Raw genomic sequence first — 20,162 nt, 5'->3', positions numbered from 1 at the left:
ACCCATGCAGCTCCCATATGTCCCATATAACTAAGCGAGTTTGTTTTTGTGGTGGCTATTCCTGATTTACACTTCAAGGCATTTACTCTTTGTTATACTTCTGCCAGAGTTGGGGCATCAGTAGTTTTCCATTTGGCTGTGATTGCAAGTCAAGTAGATGTGAGGATCTGATTGATTTATGAAATTTTTAAGGATGTTTTCCTAGAAGGTCTGCTTTTTTAAACCTACCTTACCAATACCTATTGTCATTGGTATAACAAACATTTCCACAAGAACTGTCAATTATGGCCATATGAAATGATCAGTTTGAGAAGCAGTTCCCATCCTGAATGTTTTATTCTCTGCTGCATATTGTATTGTGCTTTTGCACAGATCATGAAATAAACCACAGAGCTATTACACAGCTCATAATTTCTTCTTAAAATGACACAAAGGGCATTTATTGTAAAATTGCTTGGGGAAGAGCAGTGGTTTGTCAGTTTTATATTGTCCACAAATAAATTAATTTCATCAATAAAAAGAGCAGCTGCACTTCAAGGGTTCGTCTGAAATGTTTGTGCCATAGGCAACAATAAAGTGAAATGCAACCCTTCCTTACCTGGCAGTTTTGCTAAGTGTTAACCTCAGAGTGGGAGATGAAGTGATTACACAGCTTTGTAAAAGTCACAACATTTGTTAGTAACAGTTTGCAGGTATACCACAAAAAAAGGGAGGTGTATGAATTGTAAGACTGTGCATCAGGTCTTTTAGAGTATTCTGAAGAGTGACCTAGATTAGAAAAATTACATTCTAGAAAGTTTTTTGAAGCACCCTTCCAGAACTGGTGTTTTTTTCCATAACTTAAATCTTTAAAAATGATTTTGCATACCTCCATCATATTATAATATACATAGAAAGTAAATGCACTGAATTCATTATGTCATTTGTGTTATAATAATGTATTTCTTTTATGTACAAGTACAGTGAGGGGATCTGTTATATGGAAACCTGTTGTTCAGAAAGCTCTGAGTTACAGGAAAGCCATCTCCCATAGACTCAATTTTAATCAAAAATGATTTGTTTTTCTCTTTAAAAATAATACAGCACCTTGTATTTTACCCTAAGATATAATTAATCTCCTCTCCCTTCTGCTGGCGTTTTTTAGCCAGAGCACCAAAACAAAGCAATGTTCGACAAAACATAAATATGCAATTTTAGCCCAATAATGAAAATATAGGAGCAAGATAAAGGCAAAAAAACACAAAAAACTTTGCTCAATTGTGTAAATATTTTGCTGCAACAATATGGCCACTGTTTAATAGATTCATTAAGAATTCCACATAAGACATTATTGGTTCATATATTAAGTCCAATTTATTTGATCTTGTCAAGCTATGCATAATCTCCTTTACTGAACGCATTTATTGCTTGGTTTGCAGAGGCCGATCTACATTGTACAGTGGTAGTGAAATCCACTATTTTTCACAGTAAATGTCAAATAAAAAATACAACATTGTATTATTTGTAAACTACAAAATTACATTTATGTTTTTATTACTGGTTAATACCATTAAGAAGCATGCTACTTTTATTTATAGCCAATAAAGAACTTGGTTTCATAGGCTTGACTGGCATTAAGTACTGGATTTTCTTCCAAAACCTAGAGTTCACAGGATGAGACTTTTCCCCCTTCCATATCACCCTATTACTTGTTGTAAGAAGCTGCAATGACTCTAATATAACATTCAGCTTGCTCAGAGGAGTATACTCTATCAAAATCACTTTAATCTTTCTTTCGACCATTGCTTTGTGTAATCCAGTCTCAAGTTCATAAAAAGCATTATCAGATATGTTGCTCTTGCCCAACACTAAGATCAGTCTTCTGCTTTTCTCAATAAAGGTATTCATGTCATCAACCAAAGCTGTGAATAAGAAATTAAAAAAGGGCCATTATAGCACAACAATCAGAAGTCTTAATAAAATGTATTGGGGCACTGAACATGTCCATTGCCTTTAAACTAGAGCAACTCTTAGGTGTCTAACTGTTGCAATGTACCCTTTAACCCACAGGTGTCTGCTTTATTATGTTAACTTCAACTTCAAGCTTATTCTTTTCTCAGTGTTATAAGGATATTATTGGTAGCCTTAAACCATATTTTGTGACCTGTATCCAGGGTTGCCTACAATATATCTTCTCATACAAAGCAAGTGCTGTTTATTGTTCTATACCTCTTTTAGTTTTGCATCTTTTAAAGGACAAAGGAAGTATAAAATAAAATCAAGTATTTATTTTACCAAAAGCTTTTGCTAATATTAGAGGTATATCGAATCCCAGACTGTCCCAGCCCTGCTTTATTTAGCCCAGGCGTATAACCCTCTTGGTGTTGATCTGCCAGTTTGCCTTCCTGGCAATGTTCCTATGTCAATGAGCAGAATAAACCTGCTTGAACAACACCCTTATGATTTGTTTGTATTCAACGTGCTTGTTCATGTCATGAAAAAACATGAATAGATTAAATTTTCATAAAAAATGTAGGTGAATGGGTTGTAAATTAGTGGTAGGGTGCTTTAAAATACAGATTATCTCAACAAAAATAACATATTGTTATATTTAATTTATAAGCATTTATTTTTCTATGCTCATATTACAACAAACATGTTTTGTGGACATTCTATACACAGATCAATTGAATTTATGCAGGGAATAAGCACACCATTCATTCATCCATGCCTTTAATTTATTATTTATTCATTATTGCAGAGATGATGTGCCACAAGAATAAAACCTTCCTCAGAGGTTATTTCACCTAAAAGCTTGTGCTGCATCTTTCTGCAACAAATAAATTAAAGGCATGGCCTATTTGACGGTGTGCTTCTTCCCTGCATAAGTTCCGTTAATCTGCTGGTCTAGGGGCGACTTTGAATTGAATGCACTCTGTGAGAACAAGTCAGTAGTGTGCTGAAGAACCTACTACTATTAAATATACATTACACAAATGTCCTGTACTGGTTTCACACTTACCCCCTCCTGGAATAAAGTCTCGTTCAGATACACATAATTTATAACCAAAGTGATTTTCCAGAATCATTGGTAGGGTAATTAAAGCAAAGTGTCTATGGTCTGCATCCTCAGTAGCTGAATGATTTAGAAAGGCTAAATAAGCATCATACTCTTTCTTATCTGGAGAAAAACAACATCAGAACTGCAATGAATGGATTTTGTTAGCACTTTATTCTATAAATATTTTATACATGTGTATTTCACTCTGGACTGCTTAAAGAGTTTTGGATCTACTGTACTGTTGGTTTCAAGTCAGTGGCACCCAGACGTAGACCATGACCTACCAACAACATTGTGACTTGGTGACCAGTAAACAACAGCAGCAAATTGTTACCTAAATACAGCTCCAGTAGAGCTTCACTAAAAGTAGACCCAACATCAGTACAGGATAGGCACTTCTGATTTAAGTGATACTAGATAAGCACTAAAGCTGGCCATACACGCACCGATAATATCGTACGAAACCTCGTTTCGTACGATATTCGGTGCGTGTATGGCAAGTCGGTGAGTCGACCGATATCCATAGAAGGCGCCTGATCAAAATCTGCCTTCAGGGCTGAATCGGGAGAAGGAGGTAGAAATCCTATTGTTTCTACCTCCTTATCTGCCGTTTCAGCCCTGAACGGTTAGTGGCCGATTGAACGATCTTTCGTGCGACCGATGGTTTGGCGACCGACTTACACAATAAAAAATGGAATTTTCAATTGCAGCAAGAAGACAGTAGCCATTTTGTGGACACTGTTTTTAAGGCAAGCTTTGTATCTTGCCAAAATCTTGTTTCTGTGCCAATATGGGGGACCTGATGTTCATGCCCATGCACTGGTTACACAATTAGATGGTGAGGAGGGATGGGGAATGTGAGGAGTTCAGTGACATCTAAGAAGTTCTGAATTTAAAGTGAAAGTAACTGTCTGCCCCACCCCTATGCCTAAGGCAGGCAATATATGATTGACATCTGGGATTTTTAAATGCTTTTATAATGGGTATAGATGTGTTAATAAAAACATGAGCATGTGTTTCATGTTTAATTTGAAAAAGAATTTTATTATACAGCTTTTTATGCCTGGGTGACAGGTCCACTTTAAATAAGATGCTCTCACCTCCAGTGGTCTCATCCTTTCCTGACAGTTTGCGAAATAGCAAAATAATGTCTATTTTGAAGAAAAGGCAGACAATGACAAGTATTACAATGGAAATCGAGCAACTGATCGAAACAGCCATGGATTTTGTAAAGGTATTCTTAGAAATATCATAATTTTTCTCTGTCAGGAAAAAACACAAGAACAAAATATTCATTTAAATTATGATTAGAATAATTATGCATGTAGAGATTTTTATGCAGTTTACTTGCTAAAAACAGTAGATTACATTTCACAAAAATAAGTATAGTGAAAAAGACAGTGAAGAATGAAGACATAGTTAATTGTGTTCATGGGACATTCCCTTGTATATATAATACACAAGAGCCATGAATATTCTGTAAATTATATACTTATAAACAGTGCATAGTGATGTCCTCAGTTATCTTACTGAAACTTATGTATTTTAATAAATAATGTACCCCCTGTTGTAAAATAATATGAGGATATTAGAAGTTAGGCCTGGTTCTGCCCAGCCGCACATAAAATTTGCTTACATATGGGGCACTAGCTTCAGGACGCACAGAAAACATCAGCACATCCCATCCTCAGTGCTCCGTATGTGAGCTACAAAGATGCGCATGGTTGCGATCCTAAGGAGAAGGGGGCGGAGAATGGGGGCAGCATCTGGGCACCCTATAGAAAAATCCGGTGCTGCCTGTATGACCTTCTGCATCGTGCCTTTATATGGTCTTGGAGCTCCTCTGTGATTTATAACATATATATATTAAATATAGACATGAGTGACCTAAGAGGAGAAGGAAACTTGGTGAGAAGTGAGTGAAAAAGAAGAAAGATAAATTCTACCTTTTACTTTGAGAATAAAAAACTTGTTCTCATATCCATAAGTATTTGAGAGTATGCAGATGTAAGGATTTTTAATATCATTTTCATTTGCATGGATTACATGTAATGTAATAGTCATGGTCACAATGCTGTCTTCTTTCCTGTTTCAATACCAAAAATATGTTTGTGTCACAGTTGCTAAAACACGTTCCAAAACACATGATATATCTTAGCGTTATCTTATTGCCACTATTGTTACTATTTAGCTTTATCTTATACTAAGAAAAGTATGTTTTAATATACACCAGAATGGCTTATGGTTGGCTGAATACAGTGTGTATATATGTATATATATCTCACCAGGCTCCTGCTTCTTCCTTCTATATCTCACACTCTCCTTACATCTCACCTTACTAACCCCCTTATCAACATATCTCCAAACTTCTTTAGCACAACCCCTTCACTGACATCCATTTAAGTCACTCTGTCTTGAATGTTCCTTTACTTCTTAAATAACCCTCTACTTATCCTCATCCCAGACTTTTTCTTTCTTTTAACCCCTCTACATTTCCAACAACCTATCTGCCTCTGTTTCATCCTATTTCCAAAACTCACTTTATATTCAGCTTTTCCCTTTTATCCTTTTATAATGCTGTTACTCCCATTATACCCACTGGGGGTCATTTATCAACACTGGGCAAATTTGCCCATGGGCAGTAACCCATAGCAACCCAATCAGCAATTGTCTTTTTTCAGCCCACTGAAGGTAGCACAATGAAAGCAGAAATTTGATTGGTTGCCATGGGTTACTGCCCACGGGCAAATTTGCCCAGTGTTGATAAATGACCCCCACTATATCCTAAATAATTCCAACTTCCTTTCCCATCCTATACTAAACCAACTTTCACTCCTTGCCCATCTACTAATATACCAAATCCTTTTATCAACTCTGTCCATAACCAGTTTCTCTTACCTTCCCTCTCCTAATTCTGTTTGCATCCCACCTCATCCTCCTTTTGCTTGAAGTCAGTGCCGAACCAAACTAGAAAGGACACCCAAGGCAGGCTGCCCTTGATCGCATCCCCACCCTCCCTCTTCAGGCGCCACAACCACTTCTGCTTGTCACTGTGAAAAATACCAGAACTCGGTGGCCAGCCAGCATCCAACAAACCTCCAGTGCAACCATTTTCCTCACCCTGGTCCCAAACTATGGGTAGGCAGACAGAAGAGGTGCCTATTGGTTCCCACTGTTGTGCCTTAACAAAGTGCCACTTTTGACTACTCCTGGTTCCAGCCCTGTCTGCCATACCTCCCCACTTTAGATATTCTTCCTTATTACACTTTTGTGTAAATCTGTGTGCTGTTAGTATGATGCTTCCTTATTTTTATATAAATAAGAATGTGCCCAATGTGTAATAATGCATTCACAATTAAAACAACCATAATTAAACAGTAGTACACTGCACACTGAATAAAACACTTACTCTAATTTATGTGTGTAGCAAGTACTGCTTCTGATTTCCTTGCATTCCTCCACGAAGACATCTTCATTATTATCATTATTATTATCATAACTTAAATCTTCGATTACACTTTTATTCATCTGTACCCAGTGCATTAAATTGTTATGCTGTAGCATGTCTGCATTTTCATTGTAGCCAATAAATGCTTCACACTCCAGTGACTGATTTGTTCCTATTTGTGACAAATAGTAATATCTCTTATTTAACAGCACATGAAAAGTGTTTTATTTAACTGTAGGGGCAAGAAGAAAAGGACCTCTATACAAGATGATTCTTTTTTACTAAATTGCCCCCATAAAGTTAGCTGAAATGGAAATATGTTCATAAGAATTAGTGTTTCCCTAGTAAAACATTATTATTATTATTATTCTTTTGACAGGCAGGATAGAATTGGGCTGACAGACACCAATTAAGATCTTGGGGAATTAAATATACTGCCTGTAAAAAGAGCATTACTATAATAGAAGGTCAGATTTCCTCATTGTTACCCTTTACTAGTCAAACTTACTCATAAAAAGAGTTTAAATAATTCTGCTGCCATCCATGCTTTGGATACAATTTTTACTATAAAACTTCAAAACGCTAACCATTATTTTCCTGTTGTTATCTGTTATTGATTTAAAAATTGTAGCTTATACAGAAAGGTAAATATTTTCAGTTTTAAACTGACATATGTGAAAATAACAAAAGGTTTTTCTAAACATGACTTTTCTTAAATAGAAGAAAGAGCGGAAGCATTTTTACTCTACTGTAGTATTTAAGTTTGTTTGGGAGTGCAACGCATTGATAAATTTGAGATTTTGAAAATTGCCTCAAAGCTTGCATTATACAGCATCTTATCTCCCACGTGTTATTATTTACTAACAGAGAACATCCTAAATATCAATTTCAGGGTTCTTCTGAACAGTTTGATCACCAATCTGCATAGCTATACCAAAACCATATATTTTTGGAATGTACATATTAGTACATGTCATGTAGGGACTTTGAAATGAAATAAGGCAAATAATGTCTTTGCTGGAACTTCACCTCCTGCAAACACACCACACTTCTGGTGTTCATAAGACAGTAGGATGTAACAGTAGGAAACTACACATTTGGATAAATCCATATCCCCATTTACACACTCTTGGGTTACAAATTCCTATATTATGGCAACATCCCAGCACTCATTTTTATATTAGCACCTACTTTGAGGCCACTGGTAGCGACATCAAAGGAATTGGTGAGCAACATGTTTCTCATGAGCCACTGGTTGGGGATCACTGATCTAGCCAGTTCCAAAATATAGGAATTACATTTTTTAAGCCAACACGCCTTTAATTTATTGATTTCCTATTATTCTGATGAAATGTATCATCTAACTTTTACCACTTTTATGTTTTATGTGCTCCATATAATGGATATTATCCAGACAATCACAGGTCCCAAGCATTCTGGATAATACATCCCATATCTGTACAAATAGATATATTTGCAAAGTCAATCTTTAATACACTTGCAACACTGTACTGAAGTTTGATTGGCTAATCTGCTAATGTTTCATATTAACAAAAGCAAATAATTTTGAAAAAAAATATATATACCACAGTTTCACAGTAATACCTACCCAGCTCTATATAAACTGTAGTATTTCCTATTCCTTTGATGTGGGGTTTAATAGGCTCTGTTGGATCTACAAACAAATGTTAACATGTAATTAATACCAGGTTATATATGTTATGTTTACAGCTCCTGACAAGTTTCTATAGTTTCTCTTCAGTATTTCTCTCAATGATGCCTTTTACTTTGTGACAATATAGAGAGAGTGGACTGGCAAGTTGTATAAAGGCTTGGATTCCCCCATTGGAGCTGAATCACATAGCACAAACAGGTCATTCCCCTTAGGAACCAGTTCTATTTTTCAGCATTATTTGTAGGATGGGACTACTACTGCACCCTCACAGCATTATAAGGTCTAGCATGCAAACTGCTGTTAATAGCTAAACTTGGATATAGGCTTTCAAACAAGTGACCAGTAAAATGTATCTCCTGATTGGTAATGATTAGTGAAGAAGACTGCAATTTTCATTATATTGCCTCTATATTCTCTTCATATGCAATTTAAACAGCAGGTGAAGCCCTATGCCACTGAGGCTACAATCATGAGGCTCAGCCCTAGTCTTAAAAGGGGTCACACCAGAAGATTCCAGAAGGTAAGTTAGAGTTGTAATTAAGAAGTAAAGGTCTGATAGAGTGTCATGATGGATCTATAACATAATAAGGATGCAGGTACTATTAGCAACTAATTAGAAATTAGCATTCATGAGCCAAATACATATAGGCTGCAATAGAGCAATTCAGCAGCTTAGTTATTGAGCTCCCATATGTTACTTTGGGCTCTACTTACATTTAAATTCACAGCTGTTTCATATAAGTGCCCAGACTTGTAATATGTAATGGAAATTAGGCTGAAAACTGTGTAATTTACAGTGTAAGCTAGAATAAAAAAGACCTTCTTTACCTCTTGTATCTGTCAGCATATATAATGTGTAGGTTTCATGTTTGCACACTTCTATTGAAAGTGCTGCAGAATATGTTTGCACTTTATAAATGGACTTTATAAATGTTTGTCAATAACAGTAAAAAATGCAGATGCAAATGGAGTTCCAAAAACAATAAATTCACTGCCCGCTGACTGTAATAGCCTACTAATATACATGCATATTGATATACTAAATGCTATGTTTTTTTACAAATACTGCAGAATATTACCTCTTAAAGTTAAACTGGTTGCCCCAGAGATGTTGAACTCTGCACCATTATATGTAAGTGTTATAACAAATGTATAGATACCCGCATCAGAGTACTTTAAACTATCAAAGTGAATAATTTTCTTGTTCTTTTCATAAACTTTACAATTCTGAAAGAAAAACAAATATATTACACAATACACTAAAACAAGCAAACCATTATAAATACAATTAATATTCCATGGCTTTCTGTCATGATACACACATGCAAGAGAATACATACCTTTTATACTAGGTATGGGATCCATTATTCAGAAACCCATTATCCAGAAAATTCCTAAATACGGGGAAGGCCATATCCCATAGACTCCATTATAAGCCAATAATTATAATCTTTTAAAATGATTCCCTTTTTCTCTGGTAAAATAGAATAGTAATTTGGATTTACTTGGATCCCGACTAAGATATAATTAATCTTCATTGGAGGCAAAACAATCCTATTGGGTTCAATTAATATTTAAATGTTTTTCAGTAGAATTAAGGTATAGATATCCAAATTACAGAAAGACCCCTTATTCGGAAAACCCCAGGTCCCAAGAGTTCTGGATAACAGATCCCATACCTGTATTTACATTCCATTTATGCACTTGCTACTTGTAATTAAATCACTGCATGATAAGCCTATTTAATGGGACATTATACACCCGATTCAACAGATTCAACAGAGTACAACGAATAGAGCTTTTGCGGAACATACTTTTGCCTATTGCTTTAATAACAAACAATCTAAGATTTTCATTATTTCTTGAGATGAATAGGACAAACAGAGAAATTAAAGCTACACCATGTTTGGCCCTTGTGTGGGAAATAATTAGACTACTAGGGCTAAGAAAATCCCATTGCATATCCGTGCACCAGTGATCTATTTATCTACCTGCAAGGACAAAGTATAGAGTGGGATAAGTTTCTCTGTTTGCACATGGTATCTGAAGAAATATCAAAAACCACAGACATTTCTTAAATTTAAAAAATGGGCCATCGTAGCCCCAGGGCACTTTCTTTACCAATACCTTTTGTAGTAGTAGTGCGAAGGCCAGCCCACTGTATTATTCAGTACAGGATTTCGATTTATGGGGTCAAAGAACTCAGATATTGCTCTATAAAAAGAGCCATGAACAACTTGTGATAAATCCATACTAGGAAGCCTATTGGAGCATTGTAGTAGACTAGGAGCTATAAAAATTCCTTGCAGACTGACCTTTTACACCCCTGTTACAAAATCTTTAATCAATTTATCCTATCTCTGAGATACTTTCTAATTGTATATACACTCTAGGGTAGCTAGCCAAATTGTGTATCTTCACTTTACATTATAATTAATTAACAGTAAACATCTATTATACATACCTTGTACCATACTATTGAGAAGTTAGAATGTGTATATTTTCTAGAATTGTCAGCATCTATATCTGCTGATCTTCCAATAATCCATCGTCTTGGTGTTAAAAAAGAAGCATCAGTGCAAATGTCTTGTTTTCTCTGATGGACTTTAAGAATTGTATTAATACAATTCATTCTGTCAAAATATGTTACAATATTTGATAAGCATGGTTAAAAAATGTATATCTAATATGTATGTCTAATATATGCTGTATTTTCACTGGAAAGGTAGAAATGCCTTTACATTCATTCATTTCTCTTTGTCCATTGCTTTTAGTCCTTACATTTAGACAAAGCAGCATTGCCTTTATATTTTTATGAATGTTCACTAATACTCTGTGACCTACTATGGAATGAATATCTTTCGGCATAGATGTCTCTTTGTGCAGCGATAAACAAGCTTTAGTGGGATTTTTTTCTCTGTACTTGCCTTATATATACGCTATTCCTATTTCTTTCAGTTCTGTACATGCTTTTAAAAATGAACTTGCTAGGACACCCCCATAGCAAGTTCACCATGAGAGGATTTTCACAAACATCCAAAGGAGCTTCCATAAAGTCATTGTGGCAAATATCCCCTGGGATATGTGGTGAAATGTTAGATTTCCCCAGTCCTGTTGGATCCTGGGCAATTGCCCCTTTTGACCATTTATTAAATTGGCCCTGCCAGTACATCCTAATTCAGCCATTTTAATTTCCCATTTACTATAAGAGTGAATAGAAAAGTACTTACCCTCCAACACAGCTGTAGGTTCCAGAATCATTTAAAGTCACTGGCCAGAATTCAATAGATGACAGTTTTAAAACAATCCTGTTACTATTCACTGCAGAAATATTTACCACCTCTTTTGAATTTGTCATCGTATACCAGCTGTTGTTAATTTCGCTATTGTTTGTGCCATTATTATTATTTTTACATTTGAAATCTAAAATATAATGCTCCCCCTCAACAGCATTGGATATGATCTGCTGGCTTCCTGATGAAAGAAATGTTCATTATTAGCCATTATTGTTAGGAGACAGAAAGCATAACTGTACAGCTAACACAAGTTCAAGTGTATACTCCCTAACTCAGACCCTTACACTAATTTCAGCCTCACCAGAATCACAAAGGAAACCATGTATTCAGTTTTGGGCTGACCCAACAGCCCAAAAAGACCCAGGTGTGGGTCCTGCTGCTCCAAACCATTTAATCTTGTATATATTATGGCTATCCCCTATTTATGTATAAGAATAGAGAGGGTTAATGGAGGAAAGGATAAATGATAGCATGATAACAAGTAAAGAAAAAAAATGAGGAGAAAAAAAAAAGTTTAGTCATGAAAGAATGAAAAGCCATTAGGGACCTGAGGTTTTATTGGTGACCCCTAACACCTCACTCCAGTACTGCCTTCACGTCAGCATAGTAACACTTTTTCAACATAAAGATTGGGAGCAGTGGAACACAAGAAGTTATAGGGTTCCACAGCAGAATTGTGTTAGGACCCACCAAAGCTTATTTTTGAATTTGCTCATCAGGCAAGGCAATCTAAGGTATCAGCCCCCAGTAATTTAGGTGCTGCATCCCCTTTTATTAGGTCAATGCTGGGAGCCAGTGACTCATTAATAAAACTACTGTATATAATATGTGTGTCATGAAGAAGTGACAAGCCTACACTTCTGATTGCATTAGAGATCTGACACGAGGAATATGTGTATGTCACTGCTATGAACTATAACCACACAACTGTACACGGGTGTCTGGAAATGTTCCATTAGTAGTATATGTACTCTATATTTAGAAAATGATGAGTAGTATGAAAAGTTCCATTTCTGATTACTAATTTAGACTTTATCTGATGCAATGGTTTTTCAGCTTCATAACAGTGTTAGTTGGGGATTTTTAATCATAGATGGTACACATGGTTATACAACAGAACTCTCATGTTATGTTTTTCAGGGGACAAGAAAAAAATGGTGTAATATCTGGAAAAATGTAATTAACAAGTGTTAAAGCAACTTATTCTTCAAGTACTCTTATAAGCCTATAAGCACCGGAGTTAGTTTTACATTGAAATTCAGTATTTATTGACAAGGTATAAAGATGCTTGCAAGGGAATATGATTGCTCTTTACAAGTACATTAGAGGGCATTACAGACAAAAAGCAAGGGATCTTTTTTCCTATAGAAAAGATAAATGCACCAGAGGCCACCCCTTTAGAGCTTGTAATGATGAGCATTTTTTCTGCATTCCACCCCTGTTTGGTGCTTATATGTGCCTGTGTTAGTACCGTCCCACAGGGTCAGATTGGGGGTGTGCGGGCCCACCGGGACTGACACCCCATGGGCCCCAAACACTCCCCCAGGGACTCCCACCACACAGACATGCCCCCCACAGGGGCACCATCCTTCCCCCCAAGCACGCATAATTTTACTAAAATAAAATTTATAGAGGAGAAACTTTTTTATGGTCCTACCCTTTAATGGGTGCTTTTCCCAGATTTTACACCAAAATGTTGTCCCGATTTTCCTAAAAAGGCATCAATTTTAACATGCCACACAATTCCTCATGCTTAGTTGGTCCAAAAACATGTGAAAAAATGAAGCTTTTAAACATGTGCATTAATGTTTCTTTTTAACTCCAAAATGGCATTCAACACACAGTCCCTTTAGGTTGTGTTAATGCTTAACCTTTGTTTTTCTCTCCTGTTGCTTTAACACATTTCCATGATTTTACATTTTCCCAGATCTTACACCATATGTTTCTGGCCCCCTGAAAATTACTGTATATATATATATATATATATATATATATATATATACACAAAGGATGGTACACCGCTACATACCATAACTCGGGTGCACGGTAAAGGGTTCCAATACTGTAAAAATGACCAGCTGTTTATATATATATATATATAGAGAGAGAGAGAGAGAGAGAGTATCCCAAAAGTTTAACCATTTAAGGTCTCCAGTTGCAAACATACATGGTTATTCAGAGTACAATTCTACAATCACCTCTAACACCCTAACCAGTCACCAGTCTAAGAATACTGCAGACAGAAAGGCAAGAAACCACAAAACTGTAATAAAATCTGTGAAAAATAGCAGAATCACTGTGGCATAATAGTGATATACTTGCTGCTATGTCAACACTGTTTTTGTTGATAAAGCTAATATTAATAGGAATCCCAGAACTAAAGAAATAAGGAGGCATCTTGGAAAATGAATCTAGACTAATCTGATAAAAGCCCAAGCCTGGCCCTGATACAGACAGCTATATCCCACTGCAGCTGTACACAACACACAGCATTTCACATGTGCCATTTAAGGGATAACATGATTAATTGTATTTCAGACAAAATAAACTTACCAGATCTTATCTCAAAAAGAAACATTAAAAACAAAAGTGTTTTTCCTCCTTTCATTGTTATTCTCATAGGGATAGAAGATGTTTTACTATACAGCACCAATATTCAAGCAATATTGTTCTTAGCCTTTCAGTTACTCTGTGAGTGAAAGCCCTGACCTCCTTTGCTTCTTGTGTCACTGAAGTTTCCTGTCTTTAAGTCTTTGTTACTGGTTTTGAGGAAGTAGAAAGGAAATGTTAAAAAATTATACCATGTGGAATACTTGTTACGTAATGGGGTTTTGGAGCTGAAACAGAATTTACTTCCTGTGTTTGGCAGTTTGTTTTTTTCTGGGCTATCCAGAACCACTGACTAGAATAAATTACATATTAGCAGATAGGGTTAAGTATAATCCTGAATTGGATTCTTCCCATTTATTTGAATTAGTACCAATGGAAAAGCCTAACCTGGGTGTAAAATTTAGGAAAACAAACCTTTTTTTTCTGAAAGTAGTTAAATATCTACTTATATATTGGCAACCCCTTGGGCTTGCTGATAATTGGTATCTAATACCTGAATTAGGAGAGTGAATGGGGGTCAGACTGTAGACCGACTGCAATATATTACCCCATGCTTGAAACATTCTTACAAGATGCATTTGAGAGGCTTCTCTCCCTTATGTAATAGACTGGCCCATACAAGAGGTATTTTCAAGAGTTGGAAGACTATTTAGAAAGGGAAAAACACAGGGTTACATATAGCAAAGTGAGCAAGGGACTGTTTTGAATGCCCTTTTGGAGTTAAAAAGAAACATTTTTGCACATGGTTGGAAGCTACAGTATATAGCAGAAAAAATTAGTTTGGTAGAAAATTAGAGTGAAGAAAAAAGTTGTTGAAATAGTATTCACAAAAATATGGGACAAAACTATAAAGATAATCTCAAGAGGAGAACTAAATAATTTAAACTATGTGGGAAGTGAGAAGGTTGGGCTGCTGGAATTTGACTGGTATAAATACATTCAATGAGTATAGTGGATCATATCTCTCTCTCAACCTTGTGTGTGTAGCCCACTTTTTAGACAGTGCTGCTACTAGCTATAACTTTGGCGCTACAGGAGTCCTGAGCCCCCGCTTACTATGGGGGTAACAGGGATTCTTCAGCTTAATGGCGTGCCTCCACCCAGGGATGGTGTAGTAGGACTATAACTGCCTTCCCTGAGAACTTGATACCATGCAGGCTCCTTGATAGGAACTCCACACAACCCACGGTACCTTCCCCCTCCTCCGGGGCATTTGCTTACCGGCCAGTAGATCCCTTGATAGGAAGAAGCCAGACACAGGTGGTTATAGTGAACCAGGTGAATTTTTTTTATTGAGGGCAGACCACTTCCAGGAGTGAGACACATAAATCAGGGCACAATCTCCATAGTTTCACTCTTAGAGAACCTCTCTCCTTGGGCTACCCACGGTGCTCCCACCAGATGATCCTCCTTGGGAGTCCCCCCCGGTACTCTCGCCGAGAGACCCTCTCTTAGGGCTCTCCCCAGTACTCTCGCCAGGCTGACCCTCCCGTGAGACCTCACCCCGGTACTCTCGACTGCAGTACCCTTGGATTAGGAATCTCCCTCTAGTAGGGGCTTACTCCACCTGACTAGACACTTTGGGCTCTGATCTCCAGCTGATGGATTGCTGGGGGATCTTAACCCCTTTATCACTCCTGGAGGGGCAATGTCTGCTCTTTATAATTGTTAGCCTACATATCACTCTTAGAGCAATCTATTACTTGAACTTCTATCTACTACGCAGGCCTGTTGGTCACCTCTTTCCAAGAGGGAGGCCCCAGGCTGAAAACTTGCTAAGCATGGGAGCTATCCACTTTTATATGTTTGCACACTACCCGGTGGCTGTAACCCGAACTGCAGGGATACTCCCTGTTAACATGACTCCCTGTGACATCCCAGACCACTCAATGCATCCCATTAACCAGTACCACAAGGGGTGCCTGTCCTAGGGGTGTCCATCTCAAGGGGCCCTAATTTAGAGATCTCTACATATGTATGGGGTGGGTGGAGGATCAGTGGATATTCACACAAGTGAACATACTGTAGACAGGGATCAGAACAGAATGAAACAGATACAGAAAATGTCATGCAAGATAACACAATATTGTCATAAAAGCATTTTGGACTATTGTTTTTCAGTTGCTCTTCTTCCACTTTAACGCCATAAACTTATGCTTTTTATTAAGATTATTTTAACAAAAGAAAGTTCCTGTTCCAAATTCCCCATTGAAGCAATTCTCTTTCACTACTATTATTAAATGCATACATTGCATTTTACAAAAAAAAACTCCCATGTTAGAAACCACAACATGAGAACGAGGGTATCATTTTGTAATTTCTCTATTTTTTTTTCCATAGTTTTATATATTGTTCTGTGATTAGGTTAATGTTACATTTTTTTTTTTGCTGCGTGTGTCTCTGGTCATTCTGCATTGATTATTATTAGCAACTATCCCTACTGGAACACTGAGCATCCTTCAAGGCTTTTTTGGTTAAACCTCAGGAACATTCAGCATGTAAATTGTGCCAATAATGGTAAGTTATAGGGTATAACTATAATTAGTAATTTGGCATTGATGTTTGCCTTTTGACAGTCAAATCCGTATCAGGCAATTTTATTGGTTTTTTTGTTTAATTGTATCTTCCTCTCTTGCTTCTTCTGGGGTTTATACTGAAGTACCTAGGTAATGTATAAGCACATTCCCTACCTCTGTAAGAAAGCAGGAGTACCTAGTTGCTGTTAGCATATCTCTGCACCCCCAGACAGGGATGTGTATAGTGACTATAGCATACTATAAAAAGATAAAATAGACAACCAGATACACCAACAATATTGATTCCAGTTAGCCACAACTCACAGTGGTCTCTTACAAAGGACCCACAGTAGTGGGGTCGTAGCAATATAACAACAGTGTGTTTGGGTAATTTATGTTTTAGTTGAGTGTAATCCCTTTGACACAATGATTAAAGCATGGGTTTAACTGTGGCTAACTTTCTTATGTAAGTTCCAAAGTGCACCAGTGCAATTACCCATAGCAACCAACCAGATCTCTACTTTCATTTTATGACCTGTAGTAGGCTGACTGGAAACAATTGCTGATTGGTTGCTATGGATAATAATTAAAATAATAATAATTAAACTCCTATATCAGTAAACTAACCCTAATGTACCTGTTAACTCCAAAAGATTTTATTTGTATTTTGCGCAATTAAATTTTACATTTATTTTACTCATCCAGTAACCAGGTAGGGCTTGTTTAATATGGGAAGGGGTGCAAAGGGTGGAGTGCTAATAGGCAATAAAGATCCATGTACAGTACTCCAGGCCCGTCCCCCATGCAAAAAATGTTTTTGCTGATTTTGTGTCCATCACAGGTCACATGCTATCTCCTGCCCCCCACTATAACAGGGTCGGACTGGGCCAGAAGAGGGTAAAAACCCAAAGAGAGAGCCAAAAGATACGCAACACGGTGTGTGGGGGAAGGGGATGTGAGGAGGAGGGCTCTTGAGTTTGCAAGGGGAGCCCTTAAAGTCACAGCCCCAGTGGGCCCCAGACACTGCCTTCCAACCCTGATTAAGAAAAATAGCATCAGTTATTTGAAATCATGGGAGCACTTACCGGACCAGCAGTGTATGCTCAAACGCACAGCCGGAAGCCAAAGGGCAAATCAGTCTGCAAACGAAAAAGACCATACGCTTGACGCGTTTCGTAGTATCACACCACCTTTTCAAAAGCTGCAGCTGCATCAAGCGTATGGTCTTTTTCTGTATAAGCACAACATGCTTTTAAAGAGACTGAATAAAGAAATAATTATTTTTTAAACAGCAGTGTGGGTGTTGCTCTGTATAAAGTTTTTCGTTTTAAGAAAAATACCATAACTGCTTAGAGGCAGAAGTCAAATAACCACTATTCAGTGTAACTGTAAAAGAGCATTTCTTGACAGTATCAAGTATATTAATGAATCAAAAGCACTAGGAATCTGTAAAATTCCTACATTTGAAATGTTAACACTTTACCCTCACCCACTTGCTATATAACAGTGCAGGCTTAGACAATTTCCTTTGTTGCTGATTCAGACTACTTTTATTTTTTCCTGTACACTATGCTAGTCATTGTGGCAAGGACTGAGATATTTCTGAGAAAGGCCAAGTCTGGTGTCAGTAAAATCCAGTAGTATGCAGGGAAAGTCCTTAAGTCTCATGACTTTCCATTCTAAAAGGGGCTATATTTAGTGTTGTTTACCCATGTATAAATGTATATATCACATGCTTAGCTATGCTAGTAACTATTATATAAAGTTGCACTTTGTGACCTTCTTTAAGAGAAAATTCAACTGATTATTAAATTCTGACTACTAGTGATGAGCGAATCTGTCCCGTTTCGCTTCACCGAAAAATTCACGAGACGGCGTAAATGTCGCACGTCAAAAAAAAATTGTGGCCCGCGGCTATTCTTTTGTTGCCCGCGGCTATTCTTTTGTCGCGCGCGGCTATTATTTTGTCGCACGCGACTATTATTTTCACGTGGGCGACAATTTTTGGACGTGCGGCGAAATGCGGAAATTCGCCGCGAATCCATGCCTGGGGAAACATTTCGCCCATCACTACTGACTACAGACAATACTTAATACGTAATATGGCTGGTAAACCTATTTGCCCATGGGCAGTCACTTTTAGCAACCACTCAATCAGAGATTTTCTTTTTTTATTCAGCTGCAGGTACAACAATGGAACCAACAATCTGATACGTTACCATGAGTTACTGTCCACAGGCAAATTTGCCCAGTTCCCCATTTAATTTAAAAAACTGTCTGTCCTGCTAAGGAACAAGCCCACGGGGAGATTTGTCACCTGCAGTAAATCTGCACTACTAAAACTTATGTTCAGATCGCCAAAATTAAAATACATTTGTGCGATGCAGCTTAATAGCAGGAAACTGTCTTCTTTCGCATTTTTTCGGTAGATAAGCCAGATAAAAACTAATGTGTTTTACTACCAAAGGTAATTGAAGGGGAAGGCATTTTTGGGAGATTTGTTGCCCAGCGTAGCACTGATTTACCACAGCCAACGAATATTCCCATGTACCAGTTCCCTAATAAAGGTTTTAGTTCAACAGTAGCTTGAAGAATGTGAATGGGGCCTGGTTTGGAGGCACAATGTATTTTTGCGGATTTGGGGGCACTTTGGTTATAATAGGTACTTCAGCAGAACTGGGTACACTTGGGTAGCAACAGGCAGTGGGGAGCATATATAGAGAGATATATGCTGATTTAGGGGCCCTTTAGTTAGGTAATGTACTGTAATATAATTTATTCTAATTGTCACTTTCAGAGGCGGAAATAAATCTGTTAAAACATCCTTGTATCACATAGTGTGTGTGTGACTCCTGTTGTTCTATGTCCATCAAGCTCAACTCTCTCCTGCTTCTTGGGGCATTTCCTTCCAGTTGACCTCCCCATGTCAGCCACACTTTTTGGAGTGAACCTTGCAGCTGTTCCTGCTGATTCATGAATTATTTATCAGGTACTTCTCTTTCAGTAAAAAGCATCCCACTACTGCTCTGCAAAAGAACATCAGGACAAAACCACTGATGGGCCAGACCGAGCCTTGCCTTGACCTGCCCCAAGAAGCAGGCACAGCAATTTTCAAGCCCTCCATGATTTGCTTCTCCCCAAATCTACCTGCCAGGACGTAGCATCAGCCAGTGTCTACCAACATGTCTACCTGGGGGTTTTACCTGGGGGTGGTACTAGCTGTGTCCACTAAGGACATTTGCAACTGTCACTAATTTTGATTGTACAGGAGCTCTGCTTTGGAACAACCCCTACTCACACTTTCTAAACTTGCACTGAATCTAATATGGCGCCCACTGTGGCTTCAATCTGGGGTTCTTTCTCATTGCCACCTTCTTCTGTCTGATTTGATGCTTCCTTCTTCACTCACTTTTACAAAGCACTTGGCATTCGGTACAAATAAAAAAACACAGAGATTTTTGCCTGCCTTCTTTTTCACCCTTGACCAGTTTTATCAAATTCACTCATAGGGGTTTTTTGCAATTATATCCAGCACTCCAGTGCTAGTCACACTTTGTTCAATCCCGGTTGCTGATTT

The 20,162-nt window shown here is 37.5% G+C and overlaps 1 protein-coding gene across 1 annotated transcript; it reads right to left on the bottom strand.

Annotated features, from left to right (window-relative positions):
- Positions 1-1,330: 1,330 nt before the first annotated feature.
- Positions 1,331-14,191, bottom strand: LOC100491382 (interleukin-18 receptor 1). Its single transcript, XM_002934504.3, has 10 exons — positions 14,013-14,191; positions 11,394-11,637; positions 10,628-10,796; positions 9,243-9,390; positions 8,098-8,163; positions 6,450-6,660; positions 4,987-5,126; positions 4,141-4,302; positions 3,002-3,160; positions 1,331-1,901 (listed from the first exon to the last, which is right to left on the bottom strand). Exons 1-10 carry the CDS (start codon positions 14,077-14,079, stop codon positions 1,534-1,536), a joined length of 1,734 nt encoding a protein of 577 aa, XP_002934550.3. The 5' UTR covers positions 14,080-14,191; the 3' UTR covers positions 1,331-1,533.
- Positions 14,192-20,162: the final 5,971 nt, after the last annotated feature.

This window comes from Xenopus tropicalis, chromosome 2 (assembly GCF_000004195.4).
Source record: "Xenopus tropicalis strain Nigerian chromosome 2, UCB_Xtro_10.0, whole genome shotgun sequence".
Lineage (NCBI taxonomy): Eukaryota > Metazoa > Chordata > Amphibia > Anura > Pipidae > Xenopus > Xenopus tropicalis.
This window is presented reverse-complemented; position numbering and strand designations above follow the sequence as displayed.

Bases quoted from the DNA above. Each gene is read 5' to 3' on its own strand.
- LOC100491382 (XM_002934504.3), bottom strand. From the start codon at position 14,079: ATGAGAATAACAATGAAAGGAGGAAAAACACTTTTGTTTTTAATGTTT. The intron at 6,661-8,097 runs GTAGGTATTACT...TGTCACAAATAG, and splicing joins TACAGTTTATATAGAGCTGG to GAACAAATCAGTCACTGGAG. The intron at 5,127-6,449 runs GTAAGTGTTTTA...GTATTGAAACAG, and splicing joins TGCTACACACATAAATTAGA to GAAAGAAGACAGCATTGTGA.